The sequence below is a fragment of the Rattus norvegicus genome, chromosome 7 (assembly GCF_036323735.1).
Source record: "Rattus norvegicus strain BN/NHsdMcwi chromosome 7, GRCr8, whole genome shotgun sequence".
NCBI classification, from domain to species: Eukaryota; Metazoa; Chordata; class Mammalia; order Rodentia; family Muridae; genus Rattus; species Rattus norvegicus.
The window spans coordinates 23,783,092-23,797,529 of record NC_086025.1 but is presented as its reverse complement, the minus strand read 5'-3'; the positions used below and the strand labels follow the sequence as shown (position 1 = coordinate 23,797,529).

The following is a 14,438-nucleotide window of genomic DNA, read 5'->3' as shown; positions in this document are numbered from 1 at the left end:
AGATTTTTAATATTTTAAAAGCCTAGCTTTTCTTTGAATATCCAACATCTCTTTATTTATTTTTGAGATTATAATTTAATGACATCCTTCCCTTCCCTTTGCTCCTTCTAAGCCCTTCTATACACCCTTCTCTACTCTCATACAAATTTATAGCCTCTTTTTCATGGTTATTGCATGAAAATATGTATATGTAAGTATATTCTTAAATCCAGCCTGCTCATACTGTTACTTTTATGTATGTTTTTAAAACTGACCCTGTGGCACTGTGAAACCAGTGTGCCTTTCCCTAAACATCCCTTTAAAAGTTCAAAGTCTCTCAATTCTAGGCTCCTATAACATAAAGAATAAGTTAAATGCTTTCTTACTCTCAAGAGAGAAGAATCAGGGCATGGTCACAATCAAGTCATAGCAAAGCCAAACCCCAGTAATAGAAATAGTTTTGTATCCAACATCTGGGACTCACTCATAATCTTCTGGCCTCCCAAGAGCCTGGGCAGCCCCACTTCTCTGACTCTACCATACAAAACACACAAAACCTATCCCATAGGCTCATGTGAATCCACTCCAGAGCTATGGCTGTCCAAGACAGTAATCTCATGCTACTGGTATCTTCAATGTGTCATATTCTCCACTGTAAGTGAGGCTGTACCTTCACCAAAGGCAACTCTTCAAGGACTTCAGTCCTACCGTACAGTTCCAAGCCTCAGTTGCTCTCCAAGATGCCTTCATGCGGTCAAAACTAGTAGAACCTGGATGACTCTTACCCATTAATTATCCTAGCAAAGCAAAACTTTCACTTTAATGTTTCTGGCCTCTTGCTAATCACGGCTGATATCTCAGCCTCAGAAGACCAGAAACATGATTCTTTAATTTAAAAATAATACATGAATGGTCTTTGCTTCCCTGTAAAACTTTTCAACCCAGGCTTCCATCATCTGCATCTCTTTCAAGTTCCCACCACAACTCACTGAGCTCTCAACTCAATGGCTTTTCTAACCCAAAGTTCCAGAGCCCTTCCTATATCCTCCCAAAGCAACATGGTCAGGCCATCACGACATTGTACCTGGAACCTATTGTTTAGATAAAGACCTTGACCAGAAGCAACTTGGTAAGGAAAGGGTTCATTTTATTTTACAGCAATAGCCCATCAGGAAGGAAAATACAGGACAGGAACTCCAGGCAGGAGCCAAAGCCGAAGACAAAGAAGAACGCTGCTTACTGGCTTGCTTCTTCCTCATGGCTTGCTCAGTCTCTTTCCTTAGACAACCCAGGACACCACCTACCCAGGAGTAGCACTGCCCAGAGTTAACTGGCCCTTCCACATCGATCATTAATAATAATAATAATAATAATAATAATAATAATAATAATACCCTCATAGACTTGTAAATTAACAATCTGACAGAGGCATTTTCTCAATTAAAATTTTACTTCCCCAGATATGTCTAACTAGACATATTTTTCTTGCCAAATTGACAAGAAAAACAACCAGAACTCTTCTCTTGCCCTCCCTTTTTCCCCTGGCCATAAAGCAGGTGGTTTTGCCAGTCTATGTATGTGAGCCATGATATTCCACACCACACAGGTTCAGAACAAAGGAGCCAGTGGATCGCAGATTAAAATCTCTAGCACTGTGAGCTTAGGTGGATCCTTCCTCTTCAGAAAGCACCTAAGACATTTAGTAGTTTTGATACAAAGATGGCATACACACTCTCTTACAACTCCTGTTCTAGGTGGGTGCTTGAGAATGACTTCATTGATCCAGTCTCATTCCACAGTCTCTGCTTCTGTGGGGGTGTAAGGAACCATGGTGCAGGTGAGAAAACAGACTTCTAGAGGTCAGTAAGCTCGCTATGATAGAGCTGTGTGAGTGGGGAGGATCATAGAATTGGCCTGGCTACATCCTGTGCTCCCCAAACCTATCCTCCCACAAAAAGAAAGCCAAGGCAACGTGTGGATGCAAGTCACATAGGAAGTCACCCTTTCTATCTGAATTCTATTCCTGAATACCACTATGGGTAAGAGAGGTGGCTCAGAGGTTAAGAGCACCGCACCGGCTGCTCTTCCACAGGTCCTGAGTTCAATTCCCAACTACCACATGGTGGCTTACAACTATCTCCAATGGGATCCAATGCCCTCTTCTGATGTGTCTGAAGACAGCTACAGTATACTCCCATACATAAAATAAGTAAATCTTCTTTTAAGAAAAAGGAATATTACTATTACTCTAAGAATACTCTTAAATAGTAGGACATTTCTCTGGGTCTCTACAAAAAAAGAGATTCAGCTGGAAGCAATCACCCCAGCCAGAAGTTGTTCCTATTCTCAGTACTGGGGAGGCTGAGGTAATGAAGATTGTCTAGAGCTTGAGGCCAGCTTAAGCTGTGCAATGAGACACTGAAAAATCGCTCCTATCATGATTAAAATAATAACGACGATAATTAGAAACCATTATCCTGGTACTTCACCATAATCATGACTGATCAGTCCTTGATCAGGCCTGGGGACTTCTGGACCAATCTACCAGAGGAATACTCTCCACTTATTTCTGCCTATGTAGACCCGACCAGAGACTACCCTGGTGTGCACCAGAGCAGTCTGAGATCTTTGCCTGCAGTGCTTGGCATTTCTAAGCTGAACTTGGTTCTGACAGAGAGTGCTAGGCCGAGGGCCCAGGGAATGCGGCTGGGCAGGCACTGTCCCAGCAGCCCGGTGACCGCTGCAGGCACCTCCCCTTCTCTAGCGGTGCCAGCACACGGCCTGAGCGGGCTCTGCTCCCAGTCGTCTGCCACCGGTCCGCCAGGCACACGCCTGGGGCGGGATGGAGGCTGCGCCAAGGCCTCCAAGGCGCCTGCTACGGGGAGGGACAAGGAGGGAAGCTTTTCTGTTAGTTCAAACTCAGCCACCCTCTATCCCCACTGCCCACTGCTTCTTTCTCCAGAAGATCTGAAACATCCCGGAGCGCCCTCCTTTCCCATCGCATCTAGCAAGTATTTTTCCGAGTAGTGGCGGGTGTTAGAGAGGGCCAGAAACAGATAACCCCGAGTACCTTCCCGTATACCCTTCCCTAAACCACGGCTCATAATAATCGCGCCTCTGTACAGCCACCTGCCAGTGCGCGAGCGCGCGCACTAACACACACACACACACACACACACACACACACACACACACACACACACCGTTTTTAAGTTGAGGAGTGTCTCACAATGTAGTTCAAGCCAGCTTCCAACTTAGGATTCTCCTGCCTCAGCTTCTTAGCGAACTGTCAACCTATCCTGTTCGTGTCTCCCTACCTTTCCCACCCTTAACGAGTTGTGTCCAGCACATCCTATCCTTGAAGCTGGATGGAGCAGCGGCGGCAACTCCCTATGGCTACAGAGGGAAAGGCTGCTCAGACAAGGTAGAGCTTAGCAAGAGCTAAAGGACCCAAGGGGCTAGAACTCAAGCTCTCATACAGCGAGCGACCGATATTTTGCTCCTAAATTTAGTGGCAAATATGTTTTACTTTTTAGGGTCACCAAAGAATCCTCCGGAGTTACTGTGGAGAGACGAAAGAGGAGAAAGGAGCCCAGCCTTCCACTTTCATAAATTCCCTTTGCCACTTTGCCTAAACCTTTCCGTGCATTTTTTCCAAGTTCTCAAGAGACTCCAAAAACACTTTCCCTCCAGACTTTCTACCTAGGAAACCCAAATCCAGGAGTCATTTATCCCCCATTTTTAAGACCCCCCATTTCTAGAGCCACCCCCTGGCTCCCCGAGCCACCGCCCCGAGCGCGCAGCCTGTTTATTCAGCCGGGAGTCCGGCACGCGCCAGGCGCACGCACTGCAACAACAAACCCGGCTGAATGGAGAGTTTGCAAGGAGCCGGCGCGGGCAACCGGAGGGGGGGGGGAGGGAGCAGAGGGGGTGGAGGAAGAGGAGGGGGAGTGGGGGCTGCAGCCGCCCGCTGCAGCAGCGGGGAGTGGGGGGCGAGGCGGGGCCAGGGCTGCGCGTGGGGCTGGGTGTCCCATTGAAAAGGCGGCCTCGCCGCAACCGCCCAGCACTCTCTCACTTCTGGCCAGGGAACGTGGAAGGCGTACCGGCTAGGAGCCGGTTAGGGAGGGCGAATTGGGGGACGAAAGAGGAATTAGAAAGAAAGGGGGTTCAGCCAAATAATCCCAGAAGTAGGCTCAAGCCCAGACTGGAGCAGGGGAGAGCGAGCGCAAGAGAGCGCAGTCCGGGAGCGGCTCGACCTGGCAGAGCACGCTCGGCGCTGACTTTTGCGGCTGCTTTCCTTTTCCCTTTCCTCTTTTAAAACCGAGAAGGCGCCGGCGGCGGCCGCACACGCGAGCGCCACGCGAGGCTCCCGAAGCCAACCGCGGCGGGAGGAGGGGAGGGAGGAGGCGGCGCAGAGGGAAGACGATCACCCAGGCACCTTCCTCCGTTGCTGCTAGACAACTCTGCCTCCTTCTGCGCGTTTCTTCCCTTTTAACTTTCTTCCGGGGCTGGTTTCTCCCCTCTTCTTTTTCTTCGCCCCCTTTGATCGTGCTTCGCAGTCCCGCTTCCTTCTAGCTCTCTGCGTCCCCTGAGTCCCCAACTCGTTCTCCCCCGCGACAGTTTGGGCCAGCATGGAGAGCTCTGGCAAGATGGAGAGCGGAGCCGGCCAGCAGCCGCAGCCTCCGCAGCCCTTCCTGCCGCCTGCAGCCTGCTTCTTTGCGACCGCGGCGGCCGCGGCGGCGGCGGCAGCGGCAGCGGCAGCTCAGAGCGCGCAGCAGCAACAGCAGCAGCAGGCGCCGCAGCAGCAGGCGCCGCAGCTGAGCCCGGTGGCGGACGGCCAGCCCTCAGGGGGCGGTCACAAGTCAGCGGCCAAGCAGGTCAAGCGCCAGCGCTCGTCCTCTCCCGAACTGATGCGCTGCAAACGCCGGCTCAACTTCAGTGGCTTCGGCTACAGCCTTCCACAGCAGCAGCCGGCAGCCGTGGCGCGCCGCAACGAGCGCGAGCGCAACCGGGTCAAGTTGGTTAACCTGGGCTTTGCCACCCTCCGGGAGCATGTCCCCAACGGCGCTGCCAACAAGAAGATGAGCAAGGTGGAGACGCTGCGTTCGGCGGTCGAATACATCCGCGCGCTGCAGCAGCTGCTGGACGAGCACGATGCGGTGAGCGCTGCCTTCCAGGCGGGCGTCCTGTCGCCCACCATCTCCCCCAACTACTCCAACGACTTGAACTCTATGGCGGGTTCTCCGGTTTCGTCCTACTCCTCCGACGAGGGATCCTACGACCCCCTTAGTCCAGAGGAACAAGAGCTGCTGGACTTTACCAACTGGTTCTGAGGGGCTGACAGGCCCTACTGGGAATGGACTTTGGAAGCAGGTACACTTCAAGTGGGGATAGGCAGAGCCTTTCTTAACTGGGCCCCTTTTTCTCTTTGAGGCGGGAGGGTCATGGAAGGTAGGGGTGTCTCCAGGAACGCGGGGCTGGGAGGAGGTTACTATGTTGTTAGTTTGTCCATTTCAAGTTCTAGTGTGTTAGCTTAGGTCTTGGCCCCTGCAGGTAGCTTTGCCCAAGTTTCCAAGAACAGAAGGTAGAGGTGAGGTGCAGAGTCCTGGGACTTTGTCCAAAGAGATGCTTTACCTGACAGACTCCCCAAGCCTCCACAGCCTCTACCACACCCCCTCCGAATTCACACTAACCTCCCTTGTTTCTGTTACAGGATGGCAGGAGATCCTGTGTCTTCAGTGTTTCTTGACAACGACGTCAAAAGGGGGAGGCAGAAAAAAAAAAAAAAACAAGGGAAGAGGAAAAGAAACAAACAAACCAGACACCCAGCCTCCCACGGGCACCAGGACTTAGATTCAATGTTCTCAGCAAACAGGGGTGGGCTCCAACAGCGTCTCTACACTCCGTGTCATTTCCAGACACGAGAAGAGTGACTGGTGTCTGCAACCTAGCCCGAGTCCCAGACGGTGTGCAAAAGTAATCGGATTCCTTTCCTGGAGCAAGAGAGCCACACGTACACACACCCTATATTCATTCTCAGACAACCGCTAGCAGGCAGGGCTGAAAGCGCGTGCAAGTGCCTTCACCTCCCACACTCTGTCAGAGCCGTCTTAGCCCCCCTGAAACTGGGTTGACGTTTTTTCCTCAGTCACCCCCATTCCAGCGAGCTGTGGACATTTGCCTCCAGTGAAGCTACACCATACTGTACTCGGTTCTTGGACACCCTTTCCCTGTGCTGGTGGCCTCCTCCCCAACCCCCACGTTCACGCGCCCATGGTCTTTGCTTCTGTTTTCTTCATAGAATGCTTCCAATCTTTGTGAATTTTTTATTATAAGAAAAAAATCTATTTGTGTCTATCCTAACCAGTTTGGGGATATATTAAGATATTTTTGTACATAAGAAAAGAGAGAGAGAGAAATTTATAGAAGTTTTGTACAAATGGTTTAAAATGTGTATATCTTGATACTTTAACATGTAATGCGATTACCTCTGCATACTTTAGATGTATAGTTCATCTTACAACTGCCATCCCCCCCCTCCACCCCAGTGTGGTTTTGTAAAGAACTCTCCTCACAGGTGAGAGCTAAATGCCACCAGAATGACTTCAGCACCAATGTGTCTTACTTCACAGAAACGTGGTTAATGTATTAATGATGTTATTAAAAAAAACTGTTCAAGGAGAACAAAGTTTATGCAGCTACTGTCCAAACGCAAAGTGGCAGCCAGTTGGTTTCCATGGGTTGCCTTTTGGAAATTTCTACCACTGCCTTCTCCCCCCCTCCCCCACCCCCAGCCCTTCACTGTTTTATTACAAACTTACAAAAAAAAAAAACATGTATAACCCTGTTTCATACAAACTAGTTTTGTAATAAAACTTTTTCCTTTTTTTATATAAAGAAGAGAGAGAGTGTGTGATCAGCTGCCTCTATATCTTCTTTGGCTCTGCGGCCGCTGGCTAAGCTATCAGCAAATACCCAAAGGGAGGGGCGTACAGTGGTGGAACTGAGAGAGAAGAGTGCTTCAGCTCGTCCTACTGATGTGGTAGCTGTGTGATGATTGTGTGAGCCCAAGCGGGGGTGGGGGTGGGGGTCTCTTCTCTCTCATTCACCATGCATTACACTGGCTCCTAGGGAAATAGAAGGTAACCCATGGCTACATCATCCTACCATACACTATGTATTTAAAAAAAAATCTCCAGAAAGTGACCTGGGAAGAGACGCTCCTCATCCCCACATTTCCACTCAGCCCATGTGAGGTTATCTTTGTGAAGAGATAGAAAGCCGGTGATCTGAGTTAGTCTAGACCCGGGTCTCTAAAAGGTGCTGACAGCTGGTGTTTGGAGTAGGTCTCCCTCTCCACAAACAAACTCTAGGGATGGGGTGGATGCCTCTGTTCTCACTTCTAGGCACATATTTTCCACCCAATATATATGAATATTTCCACCCAATATATATATATATATATATATATATTCGTATTTCACTTCGATATATATTTTTCCATCCCAATTTAAAGTAAAAGTTCCATGTGCTATAAATTCCTTGCAGAAGGAGTTAGACTTGTATATGTAAATGTAGTACAAATGTGTGGTCGCTTTGAGACGCTGGCCTATCTAAGCCGGTGACTCCATCCCAATAGCGTGAGCAGCGTGTAAAAGTACCCAATTACCAAGATTCAAAAAGAAATTGGTGGGGTTTTTTTGGCTGGCTTGCTTCTTGTCAGTTAGCAAGGACGTGATTAGAATCCTACTTGGCCTCTAGCGGGCTCCTTGCTCGCAGCCTGCATCACTTGTAGATTCCGTTTGCGTGTCTCCAGCCAAGCGGAAAGCCAGGCGCAAAATGCATCTTACAAAACCCAACAAAGAGCGCGGAGCCGGCACGTCTTCCAGAGTTAAAAATCTAGTCTGTGTTGGTATATCTATACCGTTTAGTGGCGCAGAATAACCATTTTTTTTTAAAAGCCGCTATGCGTGGAGCATGCCACGGCGTCTGATGTCATTTTGCTAAATGACCCTCTATAGAATGCGCGCAGAGGCTTCAGTCCCTTTCATAGAGATGGGCGTAATTAAGGGGAAAAAAATCAGTAAATTCCCCATCGCCATAAATAATCGGACTTTCTGCCAGCAGTGGGTCAATTTAGAGCTTACTCAGGGGAAGCAGGGCTTCTGTAGTACTGGCCTTTGTTTTTTTTTTTTTTTTGTTTTTGTTTTTGTTTTTTTGTTTTTGTTTTTTTTGTTGTTGTTGTTGGGTTTTTTTTTTTTTGGTTTTTTTTTTTTTTTTGGTTTTTGTTTTTTATCTTATTTGAAAGACCAGAGCTAAGCGCTCCCCTCCGCCCCAACTCCCTGTTCCATTTGATTTAGCGGCCTAAGGTAAAGAAAGTGTTGCAAGTCATTTATGGCTATGAATATAACATTAGGATAATGTTTCAACCCCTACAAAAGGGATTTTTTTCTTCTTCTTTTGCCTGTAAGGACAGGTGTTCTTTTACCCGCTTCTGAATGGGAAATAGCAAGACTCTGGTTAAACTCTGGGTAAAGTTAGCTGGTTGTTTGCCACAATGTGAAGGCAAACTCCAAAAAATTCACAAAACACACACACACACACACACACACACACACAATTTCGCTGAAGCTAGGAATGGGCAAAATCTCATTACATCTGCTCTAATCACTTAGCAACACAAAGCCAGGGCTTGTGCAGCGAAGGGAAGCCATTCACCGAGCTCTGACAGGCTGCATTCAGCCAGCATTAGTCAGCTCCATAAATCACCGCTGCCCATTGGCTGCGCGGCGGGCTTAGGGCTGTCAGGGAAATACAAAATGTAGACCCCAGTGGCCAGCAATCATGCACCCTCTGTCCCGTTTTAAACCTCTCCCGGGGGGCACTCTGGGGAAGACTTGGTTTGTGTTACTGACTGAGAGATCTTATCTATTCTGCAAACAGCCTGGAGACCAAGATCACTAGTGTAGGCTGAAAATCCACCCGAAATAGAGGAGCTAGGGCACGAAGTGGGGTGGGAGAAGGAGGAAAGGAGAGAAGGGGGGAGAGAGGGAGAGAGAGGGAAGCAGTCACTAGTACGGGATATGATTTCAGGATCCTCCTCAGAGCCTGGGATGTAGAGTTACCAGGCCATATGCCTCCCCTTCCCAAGTTCAGCCTTTTAACTGTGCGAGTAGGAGCCTATGAATGGGGAATGGTCCAGGTAGACCCATCAGGGAATGGGGGAGGGGAATAAAAGCTTGCTGTCTTCTACCAGAAATTTCAAAGGAGAGTAGGGGTGGCTTACAGCCTAGGAGGCAGAAGCATGCTTTCTCACTCTACCTCAGCATGCACAGCGAGTACATCAAACCACACGAGGGGATCTAATAACAGCCTTATTGTAGAAATTACAAGCCCATTGCAAATATGCCTGCATGGTATTTTTTCCCCTCACTCTGACAGCTAACCAAACCTGTCTAAATCACAGTTCAGACTGGATTTGTACTGACTACCCACCCAGAACAGTATCTGAGAGCCAAAGCAGAATCAAAGTTTCTTAGAAACTCCAGCTTGCACTGGTCCCCCAAGAAGCACTCCCCATCACCCAGACCTGTCAGTCACCACCCTTCTGTTTCTCCCTAGGACTTAACCATGAATGTGAACATTCTGTATTTTTTGCTTTTTGTACGATTGCTCTGACTTGCCCTGAATGCAGCAGTAGGCTCCACGCCTAGGAATAAAGACCTTACATGTCTTGTTTATCATCAACGCCTTGGTGTCTGAAAACAATTGTTTGGAGAAAAGGGCCTGGGGAGTCTGCAGTTTTCTACCATGCGTCACATTCTGCTACTTTGCCCTCAGAGATGCTCTATGTCTTTTTCTGCTCCCGTGTCTTAGCAAGCTGACATAGAATTCATCACTGGAGTTCTCTTGCTCTCTGGAGTTCCTGCTAGGTTTGGCCAGGGAGAGGCACCAGAAATGGGCACAGAATTAGGAAGGGAGATGGATTGTGGAGGATCCTCCGTCCAAGGCCACAGCTTGTCAACTTGTTTCTGCCACAGGTACAACTTCTGCTAGTGTTCAATAACAATCATTCCTCTTGCAGGCTTCCCTTCGTCACTGGTCTCTGCTGTTCAGGTGCTGCCTCTCCAGGATGGCTCGCCCTCAATGTATTTCTGTCTATTAATTCTTCTCATCTGTCCCTTATGGGGCAAACCTTCTGCTGCCCCTGAGTGCTTCTTAGCCATCACGCCTCGTGATCAAATGGATGGATAACTTTATTGTAAGTGGGAGGCTTTCTAAGGTTGACATGAACTCTTTCCAACATCATCTCTGGGAAATTTTATTCCACCTCTTTACACCAGCAATGGCTTACCTGCACGTTTGGAAAATATGGTAGTTATACATTTGATGACAGTGTAGTATAATATCGCTTTAATAGGGATGGATGCCAAACGAAAGGGCCTCAGAGCTGCCAATGGCTGTCTTTCAACCATCTCCTTTCCCATTGATCTATTTAAACTTGGTAAAGAGATGATGCTGGGTAAGGTAGGCAAAGGCAGGGGTGTCCTCAGGGTCACATGGCCATTAGTAAGCACTTATTTAAAGGGAGATGGGCAATGATGAGATGTTGGCAAATGGGCAGCATCTCTAGGACTTCATTGTCATAGCTTGAATCTTCATTATATGCAACTTAAAAAAAAAAGGTCACCAAGAATGCCTTTCCCATGTACTAAAGGCAGTGGCCACGTGTAGTTCCCTTTCCTTATGGCTTTGAAGTCTCTGAACGTCCACTCCTGGGCTGAGACATGACTGTTTTCAAATTTCTCCAAGCAATTCCAGGTTAGAGAGGCAAAGTGGGGTAAGCAAATAGATTTCCTGACCCCAATTCTCTTTCTCTGCTGCATGTGAGAACGGTATGGCTCTAGCGCAGGTCCAAGTTATATGCGTTCTTCCTTTGTATGCAAGATTAGGTTGTTACAAAAGAGGGTGTGTAGGTTAATGGCAGGAAGCAAGTTGCAGTGTGCAGCGCTAGCCCTGAGCGCGTGTCGGGCTTAATGATTTATTCAAGCCGCAGCGCATCCGGGAGTTGATTGGCTGCAGGCATGCGTCCGCTGTCAGCTGCGTGTGCTGGGTACTTGCGGGGCTACCTGATCCAGAGAGAGTGGGGAAGGGAAGTAGGGGCCCAGGTGAAAGGAGAGCAAATTGGGGACCTGCTCACAAGGCGGGGTTGGGGAGGGGGTCGTGGAAAAAGGAAGACTAGATTGGAGATGAGGCCCAAATTGAATGAATTAGATTAAGGGAGATGGTAGAGAGAGGAAAAGGAAAAGGAGAGATTAGAGAGACGGAAGGAGAGAGAGAGACAGAGGAAGGGGAAAGGAAGGAATGAAGGGCGCGGAGAATGAAGGAGAGAGGTGGCAGAGCCCAGTGGGAAAAGCTCCCAGAACGTCTGGCGTGCGCCCCTCTGCAGGCGGCCAGACTCTCACAAAGCCACCTTTGATGCGATGGCTATTGGGGCTATTTTGGGGATGAGCTGGGGGAAAGCCGCCAACCCACGCTTCTTTCAGGGAGTCACTTTCTACAAAGTGCAGGCAGAGAGGTTTGGGCCCGGAGTCTGAGCTGTCCGGCACCGGAAATGGAGGCAGGGGACAAAAAGCTTCCCACTTGTCAGAAGCAAAGGCACTTAGTGACCATCTCCCCAACTTCTGTCCCTGCGGAGAGAACTAGCCTCAGTTCCAGACTTCACAACATGGACCCATCCTTCTGCTGTTCCAGGACCAAACCACTTCAGCTACATCTTTCTGGAATTGTCCTTGTCGTAGACTCCATCTCTTCCTTCCTTCTTTCTCCATCCTCCTCTCACTTATCTTTTACCCCCTCCCTCACCCACCCCAACCATTTCCGGTCTAAAATCTCAAAGGCGAACTCACACATTTTTACATTGGAGCACCTTCCAGCCAATAAGCCCTTTGGAAGAAGGGAGTGGGGTGGAGGGGAGGAGAGAGCAAGGGAAGACTGCCTCAGAACAGCATGACACTTGAGATGCCAATGGGAAAAGGAGCCCACTGTGTGCCTCGGTGGAGATAGAGTTGTTTAGAGTGGAGAGGCAGCAGACAGAACGGTGGCCTCAGTTTTGGGGGGGGGGGGCTGAGAATTCTCGCAACAACTTCTATCCAGAAGACCTAGACAGAAGTAATGGTGGCGTGTCCCCTCCCCTCAGAGTCCACACAGCTCGCCCTCGGCTCCCCCCCACCCCCAGCTATCTTTCTTTACTAGAAAAACAGTCTGTCTCCATTGTCCAGGTGCCAGCAGGGCCTTTGGCAAAAGGGAGGCCGGCCAGCCCTCTGATCAAACTCAAAGGTTAGTTAAAAGACAAAACCAGCTGAAAAGTCTTCATGAATAATCCTGGGCCACTCCCCACCCCCACCCCAAGCTCCCTAGCTCGGTGTAGGGCAAGCCCTGCTCAATGCCTGAGCGCTTCGTTATGCTGCTCGCCTAAGTCAGGATTTCACAGAAAGCCCCAGAAGAAAAGCTCCCACAATTAGGGGTCGCCTGTCAGAAAACATTAACGCCTTCCTCTCCCGGCCTGTCAGACATGCTGCACATACAAACCGCCATGGCGAATTGACCCTCCACCCCTTGACTTCGCCAGCCAAAGGAGCAAGGATTTGCAAGCCAAAGGAGCTGGAGTCCACAGGAGTGTAGTTTCTGTTAGAGCCTAGGTGTGTGGGGATGTCCCCCGCTTCTGCCTTCTCCTCAAGGTGCCAGAGAGAGGTCACAGCAGAGTCCTGTAAGTAGACAGCTCTTGCCCAGAAAGACTGTGAGACAGCACCTGTTTGTTTTATAAAGGGAAGAATAAAATGTCTGAAAGACTATATCATTTTTCTTTTGTTTTGATCAACCCCCACCCCCCATGGTCCCAACCTCCTTGAGACAGGGTCTCTCTGTGTAGCCTTGGCTCTCCTGGAACTCTTAATGCAGCTCAGGCTGGCCTTGAACTCACAAAAAGGTGCCTGCCTCTGCCTCCCAGTGCTAGGATTAAAGGTGTGGAACGTCACGTTTACTGGAGTGTATTTCAAGCACCAGACATCATATTTTGTTTATGATTGGAGCAGTCCCATAAGGCTGTGTATGATTATAGCATATAGTATATATTAGAATTACCTTCTAGGTATATGTCACAGAGACGTGATGTGACTTATCCATGGCCTCAGCTACAGGTGGTGACAGAGACAGACTTTGAACTCAGGTTTGCCAACTCCAAATTCTACAGGCTTTCTAACATAATCCATCTTCTTGTTTCTGTACTGACTCAGGGAACACTGCTGTGTGTGTGCTTCTGAAAGCATTGCCGATACATAAATATGTTCTTAGCAGTCTTGACGATGTCCTGGGTGTCATGATTTGAATGTAAGAGTGCCCCCACCATGGGAAAAATGTGCTTGACTCCCCGGGCCTCCTGGTCCGTGGATCTGTTTGGGAAGGTTGTGAAGTTTTTGGGAAGTGGCAGGTCAAGCAGATAAAAGGTTGTAGCTCAGAGTTAAAGGTTACTCTGACTTCTGACCCAGTTGTATGTCCTGCTGCCATAGAAAAAGTTAGTCCTGCTACTGTGCCTTCTTGTCACGACTGACTGGGATCCATAGACTGTGAGCCAAGATAAACTTTCTCTTCCTTTACATTGTTTCTATCAGGTGTTTTGTCCTGGCAAGGAAGAAACTACCTAACGCATTGAGGACATTCCCAAATAGGATTTGGCACAGGATGCTTGACCGTCATGAACCTGTGAAAGGAAGGAAGGGAGGTAGCAAGAGAGGACCTCTTCAGAAAGACCGTTGGGATCCCCTTTGAGCATTATTGTGTTCTGGTGGCTATTTGATTCTAAGTCAAGAGATCCGAGTGGGATTCCAGGAGTCACCAGTTATCTCATGAATCCCGGTTTGTGTAAATGGAGGTAATACTAGTTATACGCAAGGACCATGGTGAAACCGGAATCAAATAAACCCTGCGAACGGGCTTCTTATGAAGTCGACTGCATTGTAGGTGCTCAGGAAAGTCAGTCGCAAATGAAGTAAGAGTCAACCTTTCATTTTTATAGATCAAGAAAGCATGTTCTAAGCATGCATACAGCAACATCCATGGCACACGTGAGCTGAATTATAGCTGATAACAAGGAATGTCACCATGGGTGTCAGTGTCCTATGGCATTCACACTGCCAACACTATTCAGGTTAAATTGGGGTTGGTGTATTAGGGAGTGCTTCCAAGGCAAGAATCAGTTATTGGCTTCCTATGTTTTCATTTCATGCTTACTTTTCCTCACTAAGGCAACCTGTTTCATGGGAGAGAATCCCAGCAGCCCATGATGTGACTGCTTTGCAAGGAGAAAATGAACACTGGGCCTTTGAGTCAGCTGCTACCCTTGCTTCCTCTCGATATCCTTACCTGCTTCCCGTTTTAAAGTGAGTCAGAATAACGATGTT

The 14,438-nt window shown here is 48.6% G+C and overlaps 2 protein-coding genes across 2 annotated transcripts in view; one reads left to right on the top strand and one right to left on the bottom strand.

The window, feature by feature from the left end:
* Pah (phenylalanine hydroxylase) overlaps window positions 1–4,434 on the bottom strand; it is a 92,536-nt gene extending 88,102 nt beyond the window's left edge. The window contains exon 1 of the mRNA XM_063262995.1: window positions 4,418–4,434. The gene's annotated coding sequence lies outside the window, so the exon portion shown is untranslated. The remainder of the gene's footprint in view (window positions 1–4,417) is intronic.
* Window positions 4,021–6,888, top strand: Ascl1 (achaete-scute family bHLH transcription factor 1). Its single transcript, NM_022384.2, has 2 exons — window positions 4,021–5,352; window positions 5,693–6,888. The coding sequence occupies exon 1, from the start codon at window positions 4,611–4,613 to the stop codon at window positions 5,310–5,312; it is 702 nt and encodes a 233-aa protein (NP_071779.1). The 5' UTR covers window positions 4,021–4,610; the 3' UTR covers window positions 5,313–5,352; window positions 5,693–6,888.
* The last annotated feature ends 7,550 nt before the right edge of the window (window positions 6,889–14,438 follow it).

Coding starts and splice junctions, on each gene's coding strand:
- Ascl1 (NM_022384.2), top strand. CDS start 4,611: ATGGAGAGCTCTGGCAAGATGGAGAGCGGAGCCGGCCAGCAGCCGCAG.